This window comes from Herpailurus yagouaroundi, unplaced genomic scaffold (assembly GCF_014898765.1).
Source record: "Herpailurus yagouaroundi ecotype Mexico unplaced genomic scaffold, PumYag 246, whole genome shotgun sequence".
Classification (NCBI taxonomy): Eukaryota; Metazoa; Chordata; class Mammalia; order Carnivora; family Felidae; genus Herpailurus; species Herpailurus yagouaroundi.
In genome coordinates this window covers 11,884,804-11,896,597 of record NW_024412463.1, presented here as the reverse complement: position 1 = coordinate 11,896,597, position 11,794 = coordinate 11,884,804, and the positions used below count along the sequence as shown (strand labels likewise).

At 66.8% G+C, this 11,794-nt stretch overlaps 1 protein-coding gene across 1 annotated transcript in view; it reads right to left on the bottom strand.

Annotated features, from left to right (window-relative positions):
- SLC17A9 (solute carrier family 17 member 9) overlaps positions 1–11,556 on the bottom strand; it is a 12,232-nt gene extending 676 nt beyond the window's left edge. The window contains exons 1-11 of the mRNA XM_040459868.1: positions 11,227–11,556; positions 6,888–7,085; positions 6,360–6,499; positions 4,600–4,699; positions 3,440–3,570; positions 2,773–2,869; positions 2,487–2,583; positions 1,775–1,862; positions 804–838; positions 349–464; positions 46–120 (exon numbers count right to left, since the gene is read on the bottom strand). Of these exons, the coding sequence (XP_040315802.1) occupies positions 46–120; positions 349–464; positions 804–838; positions 1,775–1,862; positions 2,487–2,583; positions 2,773–2,869; positions 3,440–3,570; positions 4,600–4,699; positions 6,360–6,499; positions 6,888–7,085; positions 11,227–11,288 (1,139 nt within the window). The 5' untranslated portion in view covers positions 11,289–11,556. The remainder of the gene's footprint in view (positions 1–45; positions 121–348; positions 465–803; positions 839–1,774; positions 1,863–2,486; positions 2,584–2,772; positions 2,870–3,439; positions 3,571–4,599; positions 4,700–6,359; positions 6,500–6,887; positions 7,086–11,226) is intronic.
- Between the last annotated feature and the right edge of the window lie 238 nt (positions 11,557–11,794).

The window sequence follows — 11,794 nt, the reverse complement described above, 5'->3', positions numbered from 1 at the left end:
CGGGTGAGCAACGCCTGGGTGGGGAACAGCCCCTCCTATTCAAACGGGGGCCAGTGGCTCTCACCGAACAGAAAGCCGGCACAGGATGGAGCCAGGTCCTGGATGTTGACGGAAATGCCACTGTGGGAAAGAGAAAGGGAGGTGGGCGAGCAAGTGACCACAGGGCGGCTGCCACCCCCATGGAGTCCGGGGCTGGTCCTCTGAGCACCCGGGGTCTAGAAACTGCCACACGGGCGCTCGGAACCCAGCCCAGCCAAGGCCCGCCCCCCACAGCGGGGCGCTCGGCCACACCAGGGCACAGCCACCGTGCCAGGGTGCCGGCTGGTGAGTGGGGCGCCCGGCCCTCACCTGTGGTTGAAGGTCTGCAGGCCGATGGAAGCTGATGCAAACACCACAGATTTGCAGAAGCTCGAGGTGTGCCCCAAACACAGGGCAAAAACGCTGGACAGGCCAAGGCCCATCACCTGCGGGACAGAGGATTGGTGCCTGCCGACAGGGCTCCTCCCGGGGCCACCCGGGGCGCACTGAGCAAGGTCACTGGGAAAGCCCCTCCCAGGCCTGCCCAGCGGGTATGAGACCCCCCACTTGTCCGACCAGAGGGGAACGAGGGCGACCGAGGCCCAGAGACGTGTGCGGGGGTCTGGGGGGGGCACAGCTGGGAGAAGGGCCTCAGGTGGGCCAAACCAGCCCCCAGCACTGATCCAGGGCACCTCCGAATGCTTTCTGGGTCAGGAGACGGGGGGGGGTCACAACCCGCAGGGGAACAAACCAGGGGTGTCCAGAGGAGCATTCCACCTCCCTACCTGCATGAACTTCCGAACAGTGATGGTTCTGTAACCTGAGCAGAGGAGAGAGGTTCCCACTGGCACCCACGTGGGGTCCCAGCCGGCACGGCTGCAGGGAGGGAGCATGGAGGGGAGGGCCGGGCCCTGGGCTCAGGGAGGGGGTGTCCCGGGTCGTGCGTGAGACATGTGAACATGTGTGTGGGCACACATGCCTGCACTGGGCATCCTGTGTGCTGGGTGTGTGTGAGCAGCTGTGTGAGTGCGTGTGGGCATGTGTGCCCTGTGCCGGGCATCCTGGGTGCGTGTGCACACCCGTGTGAGTTCCTGTGGATGCGTGTGCCCTGCCTGAGCATCCTGCATCCTGGGTATGTGTGCACGTGTGCGAATGCGTGTGAGTATGTGTGCCCTGCCCTGGATGTCCTGTGTCCTGGGTGCACGTGTGCAAGTGCGTGTGAGCACGTGTGCCCTGCCCTGGGTGTGCATCTAGAGGACTCTCCAGGACAAGGTCAAGCAGACAGGCAGAAGGAAGGCCCCGGGATGGTTTACACACGTGCTGTCTCCCTGTTTCTACAAAGTCTCCACTTTTTCCACAGTGAGGGTGCAGCACTCTCTCACTAGGAAAGGACTAACGTCTAAGAATGCGTGTGCGTGTGCATGCGCGTGCGGTGTGCGTGTCTGTGAGATCCTCGTCCTCGGGCGTGTTCTCTGGGGTCCCGGGCTCGCACACACAGCCCCCCCGACCTATGACCTCTGACCCCTCTGAAGACCAAGGAGGAGCTCCACGGTGCCCACAGGAATCGGGTCCTCTCCCTGTGCCCCACCCCCTCCGGGAAACTGAGGCTGAGGTGGTCGGGGCCCCACTCTCAGAGCGAGGTCCTGGGGGTGGCAAGACCCCTCCCATCCCCGTAGCACCCCCAGGAGGGGGCCCCCACCCCCCACAGTGTGGCAAAGCTGGGTTGGCTCCCGGCGGCCCCTCCCCCAGGGCTCACCCTGATTGATGAGATGGTCGGAGAGGAACCCGCTGAACAGACCGGCGGGGATGGCCACCAGCCAGGGCACCACGTTGAAGACCCAGCCCTGCAGGGAAGAGGGAGGCCTCAGAGGGCATGCGCCTGGCCACCCGCGAGAGGTTGCACAGGCCGGTGGTCGCCCATGTGCCCTGATGCCCGGTAAGTCTCTCCCTGCCCACAGGCTGGGCTCCCGGGCTGGAGGGCCCCCCTGACCTTGACCCCCCCCCCCACCCTGGCCGAGCTCCACGTCCACTAGGGCCGCCCCCCTTCAGGCCGAGTCTCCCTCACTGGCCCCCCCCACCGTGACAGGGCCGAGCAGGGGGGACACAGGCCCACCGTGCGGAGGTGCAGGAGGTTCTGGTCACCAGACGGGGAGGGTGGCCAGGGTGGAGTGGGCCAAGCTGACCCTGCCCATGTCGCGATCCCCACTTGGCCCGTCCTCGGTCATGACCGTGCACAGACCGTCGGCTGAGCCTAGGACAGGGCTCTGCCGGGCGGCCGCACAGGGTGCATCCCGGGAGCAGGCGCTGTGCGGCGGTGGGAAGGGGCCCTGTCCTGGGTGGCTGCACCAGACCAGAGGGGCCGCGGGCCCTGAGCACGGGCGAGGGTAGCTCAGGGCCGCGAGCCCGAGTGGGGCCGCAAACAACACTGTGTCTCCGTCACCCCGCGGGCACCAGGGTGGTCCACCCACCTTGGAGCTAGGGAACGTCTCCTTGAAGAAGGTCGGCAGCCAGGAGAGGAGGATGAAGAGAGCGCACGCGGACGACAGCTGAGCGGAGATGGCTGCCCTGGGGGGCGCGGCCGGGCTCAGGGTCCATGCGCCCCAGCCCCGCACGGAGGGGCGCCCCCGCCAGCCCCCGCGGAGCTCAGAAGCCGGGGTGACCCCGGCCCGTGTAGGCTTCGGGAACACCCGAGATCGGCTGGGCTCGGCCCCGTGCCGCCCCACCCCAAGCCGCGGCCCCGAGGCGCCGGCTCACCAGACAGAGGGCTTCCGGAAAAGCTGTCTCCAGGGAACTTTGGTGCGCCTGGACACCCGCAGGCCTCGCACCAGAACGCCCAAGGCCAGGATGAGATCTGAGGGGCAAGCGGTTTCCATGTGGAAGCTCCTCAGAATTGGGGGATGGCGTCTGCTCGTAACAGACGGCTCCCGGGGGGGCAGCTCCAGGGGCCAGCGCCCCCACAGCCCTGCGGCCCACCTGGCTGCCCCGGGGACGGCCACACCGTCCTCCCTGCCAGCACCTTGGGCTGTCGGCATTTGAGGGAGTCTGAACAGACTTCCTCGGTCCTTCCCCCGTCCTCAGATCCCCCAAGCCCCGCTTCCTGCCGTCTTTAGACCGATGGCCCCTGCCGGCTGCCTGTGCCCGGTGGGCACCTGTCTCCGTGTGCCCGCTTCTTCCTGGGGCACGGCTCTCAGGCCTGAACCCGGGCAGAGCCGGCCCGAGAACTGGCATTTTCCTCAGGCTCTAGTCTAGAGGATGCTTTTCCGGACGGGGCCAAGCTGCAGCCCAGGGACCCGCTGAGCGGGTGCTACTCCGCAGGTGAGTTGGGTGGATGTTTAGCGGCCGCTAGAGGGGCCGGGCGCCAGGCCCTCACCCTCCCTGGGCAGCTGCGTTTGCCGGCCATCGCCCGCCCGGCCGCAGTTACCTTTTTCACTCAGCAGGTACCTGTGCACATAACACACCCACAGCAGGGTGAGCCCGCCGGAGAGGTAGAAGACGCTAGGCCAGCCGTACCGGTCCAGGAGCAGGGAGCCCACGGCCCCCGTCACCAGCGTCCTGAAAGACAGGTGGCCGTGACCCTGGGCTTTGCTGGGGCAAGGCGATGCCTCTGAGCACCCCCACCCGGCATAAGCTCGTCACCAGGAAAGCAGCCGCCCCAGTCTGAGCGTATTTTGTGAAGCATTCGGAGCGTTCAGGGAGACTTCCGGCTGCCTCGGCGCCCAGGGGACGTGGGCACAGCCGTGCGGCCGTGACACGGCACGGGGGCCCTCTGTTGCTTTAATTTCTTGCTTCCGGGCCTCCAAGTTGGCCTCCAAGATGTCTAAACACAAAAGTGGGAGAAGCAAGCACAAAGCCCAGAAGCCCTGTGGATCCTCGCCTCCTGCAGGCCGGGGGTGGGGGGTGGGCAGGGGGGGCGCCTTCCCCCCCGGAGCCTCCCTTTCCTCATCTGTGCAGTGGGCAGACTGTGTTCCGTGCCTCTCAGCCTAAGACACGGGCCCAGGACGCCTGGGTGAAGCGGGATTTCAGAAACAACGCACACCCTTCCTTGTGGGAGTACGTCCCACACGGCGTATCCAGAACCCCCGTTCCAACTGGGCGCTCTGGGCTTTTATCCGGGCTCCTGGCCCGTCCTCAGGCACCCCTCCACGCTCTGATTTCTTGCCTGCTTCTTGGCAGCAGGGAAGTGAGGGACCTGAGCCCCGGGTAGTGAAGCCCCATCAGGACAGCAACATGTCCCTTCTCCCCGAGCGAGGCCTCCATTCAGGAGTACAGGGACAGGGTCTTCATGTCTGGACCGTGTCACATGCCCCCCAGGGGGGCACAGGTCGCCTCCCACATCGGGACGGCACCCCCTCTGGCTCCCTCAGCACAGATGAAAGGGAACGCCGTGTCCCATTGCCAGAGCCTCAACCACACCACCTGCCCTGGGGACAGAACATGCACGGGGGGGGGGGGGCCCCCCCGCACCACAGAAGCAGCCGACCTGCATCTCCCTGAGCCGCAAAGGCGCCCACGCGGCCTGTCCCCGCCCAGGCCCCCCTGGGCACACCCTCTGTCCCCTGGGCTCTCAGGGCCAGGACTTACCCAAATTGGGAGCCGGCCCCCACGGCACTGTAGGTGAAGGCACGTTCGCTCTCTCGTACCTTCTGTGACAGCAGGCTGGTCAGCGCCGGGAAGTAGACCCCTGAAACGAGCAGAGAGCTGCGTCCCCACGCTGTCATCTGGGGCCAGGGCGGGGCCGGCCAGGACCGAGAGCTGCTCTGGGACGCTCCCCCGGGGACCAGCAGGACTGGGCTCTGAGGACCTGTCAGCTGGACTCTCAGCTGGGGGACAGGTGTGCTTAGGGTCCTGGCACAGAACGGGCTGTGGGAACGACAGAGTCTGAGCTGGCACTCCTGCCACACCAGCTCGAGTCCTGGTGCACACTCACACACACGCACTCACACACGCACGCCACACGCTGATTCGTGCATGCTCACGCGCGCACACACACACACACATGCACGCTTGCTCGCACAGGCCCACTCACACTCGCACACACGCTCACACACTGGCACGCCCTTCTCGCACATGCACATTCGCACTCACGCTCGTGCTCGCACGCACACGCTCACAATGCTCACGCACACTCGCACACGCATGCTCACACATGACACGCTCGTGCACGCACGCACACTCACACGCTGTCTCGCTCGCACACACACGCTCGCACGCGTTCACACACGCAGTGCACCTACAGCCCGTGAGGCCCGAGCGAGCAGCCCCACGGAGCCACGGTGCCCGGATGTGTCGTCGTCCCGCAGCCACACGAGATGCCGCCCCAGGGAGGCCCGAGGGACCCCGGGGCCTCTTCGCAACTTCCTGCAAATCTATGATCGTTGCAAAACCTAATTTTTAAAACAGGGACGGCGGCTCCCACCTGTTGTGCTGCGCTTTTCTCCCCGGAAGAGCTAAGAGGCCAGGGGCTGAGGCAGGGCCCGGCCTTCCCGTCGGGGCCCCACCCCCACCCACACCAACTGCCAGTCACCCAGGCTGATCGCTGCCCCTTGAGCTCTCGTGACGGCACGGACCGGCCCCCCACCTCCCAGGAAGATGGGGGAACAGCCTGAGCCGAGGGCCCCCTGGCTGGATGCCCAGAAACCCCAGCCACGGGACCGGCCGCACATGGGACACCGGGGTGAACCCACGGGGCTCAGGAGCCGGACTGCCCAAGAGGCGGACCGGTGGGGCCGGTCAGGAAACAGGGAGAGGCCGAGTGCAAACGCGGGTCCCGGAGGCTCTGGCCAGGGGCAGCCTCTGCCCAGCAACATGCAGAAACTCAGCAAGTCCCCGCTGCTCCAGCGGCCAGGGGCGCTGACGGCCACCGTGTGGCAAGCTGCCTGCCACCCACGCCCCCGGGGTGGGCCTTTTGGCGGAGGGGGGCATCTGACATTGGATTGTGCCAGACCGTGAAATATTTCTGGGAAACAGACAGAGCTTCGGCGCCAAGGCCTCGCGCGGCACGACAGACCCGCCCGCCACGGGGAAGCGCAGCCAAGCGCCGGCTGCCTGCTGGGGGCGGTCGGTCCTCGTGCCTCCCTGCCCACGAGGACAGCTGCCCGCCCGCCGCGCTGGGGGCTCCCGGGGCCTTATCAGCAGGCGCAGGAGACTTCCTCTGACCTAAGCACACGCGCGGGATTGCGCCTGAGTACACGTATGTACCCACACGTACACCCACCTGCACGGACACGTCCACACACCCACGTGTCCACGCGCGTGTACCTACACGCGTACACAACGCGTGCGCGCTCGCCTGGCGCTGGCACGGCTGGGACCGCAGAGGGGAGCTGCCAAGACAGCCCTACCTTGGAGCAAGCCCGTGAGGATGCGCGAGAAGGTCATGAGGACCAGGTGAGCACTGCTGAGGCGGGCGAGCAGCGGGGTGGCGGCAGTGATGAAGCCCCAGGCGGAGGCGGACAGCAGGATGACCTTCTCACCCCCGATCCTGGAGGAGGACGAGAGCACAGTGGCGGGTGGCAGGCAGGGTGGACGGGTCCTGCCCGGAGGAGCCCAAGCCGGTGCCTGCTCCAGCCCGGCTCTGAGCTGCCGCCACCGGGCCGGGCGCCGCTTCCTCGTCCTCCTCCGCAGAAGGGGCGGAGGGTGAGGGCACAGGCCCAGCCTGTCCCTCCGTCCCAACAAGCACCCTTCCCCCGCCCCCCAGGACAAGCGCCCCAAGGGGAGCCGCGCACCTGCCCCCGGACCGCCTCCTCCACGGACCTCGGTCCTCCCGGCCGATGCCTCTCTCCAGGCCAGGCCTGGCCCCACATTCATCCTGCGGGAGCCGCCTCCCCCCGGGGCAGCCCCGGCCCCGCGTGGGGAGCAGGGGTGGTTACCGGTCCCCCAGGTGGCCGCCCACCACCTGAGTCAGGCAGTAGCCCCAGAAGAAGCTGCTGAGCACGACGCCGGCTTCCTTCTTGTTCCAGCCGAAGTCCTGGCTCATGGAGACGGCGCACACGGGCACGCTGACCCGGGCGCAGTACAGCAGGCCCGTGCCCAGCAGCAGCGTCCCCGTCCATGCCTGGCACTCGGGCCTGCGGGACAGGAGGGACGGTGTCACCCAGGAGGGCAGCGTGGCCGCCCCCCCCGACACCGGAACCCCCCTGCGTGTCGGCTCCTGAAGCACAGGCAGACTCTAGGAACGAGTCACGACAGCAGAGGCTGGGAGCAGCCGGACGGCCAGCAGAGGGGCACGTGGGACAGAGCACAGCTGGAGGGGTGTGCTAGCCGGGACCAGCAGCCAGGTCCACACTCCCACTCCCCGCTCCCCGCAGGCCAGGGTCCCCAGGGAAGCAGCTGGGCAAGAGCAGACAGCTCAGTCACCTGCCCAGGAGACCCCAGCTGAGGCCAAAAGGGAGGGTCTCGCGGCAGGGGTGGGCCACTATGGGATAGGAGCAGGGCAGTGGGTCCCCGAAGGCTCCGCAGGAGCGCTGTGTGTGCCCAGCAGAGGAGGTCGGGGCAGGCGGTGCTGGGCGGCCAGCAAGGGGACGGTGCCGTGGGGGTGGTCGGCCCTTGGAGGAACCCGGGCGGAGGAGAGGCAGGCCCGGCTGCCTAGGAAGTCGCCAGACAGGTGTCCACAGGGGGACGGTCCTTGAAACTTCTGGCCAGTGCTCCCCGACTGCCCCTGAGACCAAGGGAACTGAGAAACTGCCAGAGCCAGGAGATGATGCCCCCGTGCATGTGGGGTCCCGGATGGGGTGCTGGGGTGTGAAAACCAAGGGCAGAAATCTGAGCAAACTCCGGGCTTTTGTCCGTGGTTCCCTGCGGAGAGGGACTCGCAGGCGGGACAAAGGCAGGGCGCTGACAGAAGATGTGGAGGGAGGGGCGGGCGGTAGAGTCACTCCCTTCACGTGACTCTGCAAATCAAGAACCGGCCTCAGAGACAAAGTTTACTTTTAAACAATGAGAGAGAGGGAGCTGTGGGCACCAGCCGTGGGGGTGGGAGATGGGTGGAGAGGGGGTACCGCTGGTGACTTGTGATGTCCCGTGCGGAGGGCGGGGTGTGCAAGCTGGGGGCGGGTGGTCAGAGAGTGCGGGGGGCCTTGCAGCAGCCCGGCGGGGAGCTCAGGGGCCCCGCCTGCACGGGGACCCATCCCGAGCGGGGCGCACACACCAGGAGCCCCATCAGTGGGTGTGATACGACGCACCCATTACCACCCATTACCCCTCTGGACCTCAGAGGGGCGTGGCACGCAGGGCTCCAGGGCGCCCTTCTGTGGCCCTCTGCTTTTAGATACCAGAACCAGTGGGAAATCGGGTCCTGTGCTAAAAATATCCCCAGCTGTGCAATTCCAGAAGCCAGACACTAGACCCTGCTTTGGCTGAGGTCGGCTGGGGGACGGCGCTCCACTTGGAAACTGCCCAGTGACCCCCGTCACACGCCCCCCACCCCCACCTCCAGGTTCTTAAAATGTTACTGGAATGATTCAGAAGCCTGGACGACGGAGACAGCAGCATGGACCCGAGGTCCCAAGGCTTCCCCTGCTTGAGAGGGATGGGGCCATAGGGGAAGCTCAGTGGCTGTCCCTCTGGGCCCGGGGGCCCCAAACGCTAGTTTTCTTTCCAGAACTGAAGACCGTGGGGCGGAGGCAGGGCCAGGCATCTGCGAGGCTGATAAGCCCGCAGGTGGCACCAGCTCACTGCCCACCCGACACAGGACACGGGGCCCCTGGCAGGGCGGACCACCGTGGGCTCAGGCACCTGCCCCTCTGGGGTTCCAGACCTGAAGATGATGCCCCCAACGTCTCCCCGACGCTCATCCCTGGGACTTGACCACAGTCGCCCGGCGAGCACCTCACGCGGTCCTCCCTCCCACCCAGCTTTCCAGCCCAGGGGCAGCGGGCCTGTCGGGCACATCGCTCTCCTGAGCAAACACTCCCACTGGCCTTACTGGGGAGGCCCAGAGCAACACAGCCCAAACCTCCCACCGGAGTCCGTCCAGCTGGCCTGAGCCCAGCCGGCTGCAGCATCGCCACGGCCTCCGGGTGCCCCGTTCCGGGGGAGCCCACGGCGCTCCCACACCCCCGCGCCCCCTGCAAGCATGTGTATGCACTGCCCAGGGGCACCAGGAGAAGGCGGGCGTGGAGCAGAGCTTCCAACGCCCCCACAGACAGCCACAGTCCAAAGGTGCCTTCGAGAAGGAGCTTCATTCCTTTCTATGGTCAGAGCAGTGGAGGGCCACCCGCGTCCAGACTGGACTGTGCCCCCAGCAAGCCCACCTGGCCCATCTCACTGGTGACCCTGAGAGCCTGGCTGTGTTTGCTCTCTGGGTGGGAAGGCCAGCTGAGGCTGACCCACTCTGGGAGGCTGGCAGGCTCCTAGAATATGGTGCTGCCCCTGGGCCTCCTTGTGACCACGGGAAGCCAAGAAAGGCCCGCCAGCATCCGGGCCAGCAGTCTGCCCTGAGCTTGTGTGGGGCAAGGTGCTGTCTGCTTCCTCCCTGGGAGGCCCCCACGGCCCAGTCCCCAAGCTGAAGGCAATGCCAGCTGGGCAGGCAGAGGTACTTCCTCTCCAGTGGCTGGGGACACAGAACAAGGAAGTCTGGCTGGACTCGGCGGCCCAGGCACGGACTCCTTGATCCTGCGGATGGCCTGTTTGGGAACACAGAAGGCAAGAGTGGATAGGAGAGCTTCATCCTGCCCACAGTGACCCGCCCTGAGCCTCAGGCCTGTGCCCCCAGCTCATCAGAATGCTTCCTATGAACCTTCTAGAAACTTCTGCTTCCTGCCAGTGGCCCTTGTGCATAAGCATCCACGGCTGAGCAAACATGTGGTCACGTGGCCCCTCGATTCAGAAAAGGGAAATGTGCCGGCATTGCAGGCCACGGGTCCAAGGCCACTGGCTGCCCCCGCCCCTGCTCCCAGGGCCCACAAGGGCAGACACGTGGCTGTCGAGGCAGAGGGCACACAGGGTGGGCAGCCAGAAACAGCCACACTCACTGCGATGGGTCCACTCAGGGGTGGGGACAGCCTCGCCCCGGCTGAATCCAGTTCCACTCAGGACCCCCAGACCCCTCCAGAACTTCAGGCTGCCTCCCCTGCCAACGGCCTGGGGAAGTGGGGCAAGTGCCCCTTCCGGAGCGAGCACACAGGGAGGCAGTTGAAGCCGAGCCAGCTAGAGCTGCTGAAACGTGACCCCATGCCACCCAGATCAGTACCTGGATCAGCCCCTCGGTATCCAGGGCAGCAGGGGGGTTGGGGGGCGGGGGGGAGGACGAGAGCGCCCCTGGACCCTGACAGGCACCAGCACGCAGCCCCCCAGCTCTAGCAGATGCCTGGAGCAGGGCCCGGGCCAAGGCTGCGGTTTGGGCTCTGGGGCTCCCACGCTCACTGCGGCCCTTCCCACGCCGCTCTGCACACCCTGTCCTGCAAAACGACCAGCTTCTCTCCCGTCTCCCCCACTGGCTTTGCCTTCATCTCGCCCCAGCCTCGGGGACACTACCTCTTAGGGTCTTCCTGTGACCCTGTGCTGGGCGGCAGCAGCAGGTCCCGAGACCAGGCTCCCTGGGCACTCGGAGACAGACGTGAACTGGCCTGGGAATCCCAGGGCCTGACGTGGGCCCGGGGTCCACAGAACCAGAGGGAGGGCTGTGGCACAGGTGGCCTGGTTGTTCAGCGTGTCACAGTCATGAGGAGAGCCCCTGTCCTGGGGCCTTCTGTCCTCGGCAGTGGATGTGGAAACAGAATGTTTCCCAGAATGTGGGCCCTGCCCCCACAGGAGCCTCCCCCCCCCCACCATGGAGACCTGTCCACAGCACACAGCTGGCAGGTGTGGGCAGGACTCAGCCACCTGCCATGTCAGCTGAACCTGCTCTCAGGTGTGTGGTCACAGGTAGGGACTCGGGCCTGTAAATGGGTGTGGTCCTACCCGGCAGGGTCACTTCTAGGACCCACAGCTGTGTCCGTGAGCTCCCCTTCACCAGCCAGGACGATGCCCCCTTCCCCCAGGCAGGACTCCTGGGATACCTCCTGCCTGCGCACCCCCCGGATCCCTGGAGGGCCTGGAGAGGGCTCACGGGGGGGGCTCTCGCTGGCCCTGGGACTCGAAAAGGGATGGGGTCTGGGGCTGGGTACTGGTATGCCGGACCGTCAGGGAAGTGCACAGCCCATAGGTGGAGAGAAGGTGGCCTCGCCCCGGCCCCAAGCCACCGCCCCGCCCCCCACACCTTGGCCCCACCTGGACCACTGGGCGTCCTCAGCCCCGTCCCTGCGGGCCTCCTCCGGTGGCAGCGGCTGCATCGGGGGCAGCCGTCCGCGGGCACAGCGCGTCCAGGTCGGGCGCCCGCCTCTCCAACCCACACGGGGCAGCGCCGCCCAAGGCCACGTGTCAGTCCCAGCCGTGCTTCCGTCTGGTGCTCTGCTCTTAGGACGTGTCGCCCCCAGACGGCCACCACAGAGGGAGGGCGGATGGGGCGGGGCACACACTCGGTCCCCGCCCTGCGCTCCACCGGCAGCTGTCAGGGTCCACCTCCCTGCGGCTCCGGCTCCCGTGAAGTCTGGCCGCGGGAGTGGGGAGGGTGCGGGGCTCCCGGTGGCGGGTGGCCCGCTGGGCGGACCAGGCTGTGGAGGGCGGGGCCCGGGGGATCCTGGCGTCAGGGCTCTGGTGTTGGACAGGAGCCTGTGAATGGGGGGATGGTGGTGGTCCCCGTGTCACAGGGCTGTGGACTCGTCCAGTGACAACTGGGAACAGTCTTCGCAGAATGCGAGAGCAGGAAGACTCAAGCGCCCCCAGTTTGTAAGGTGGG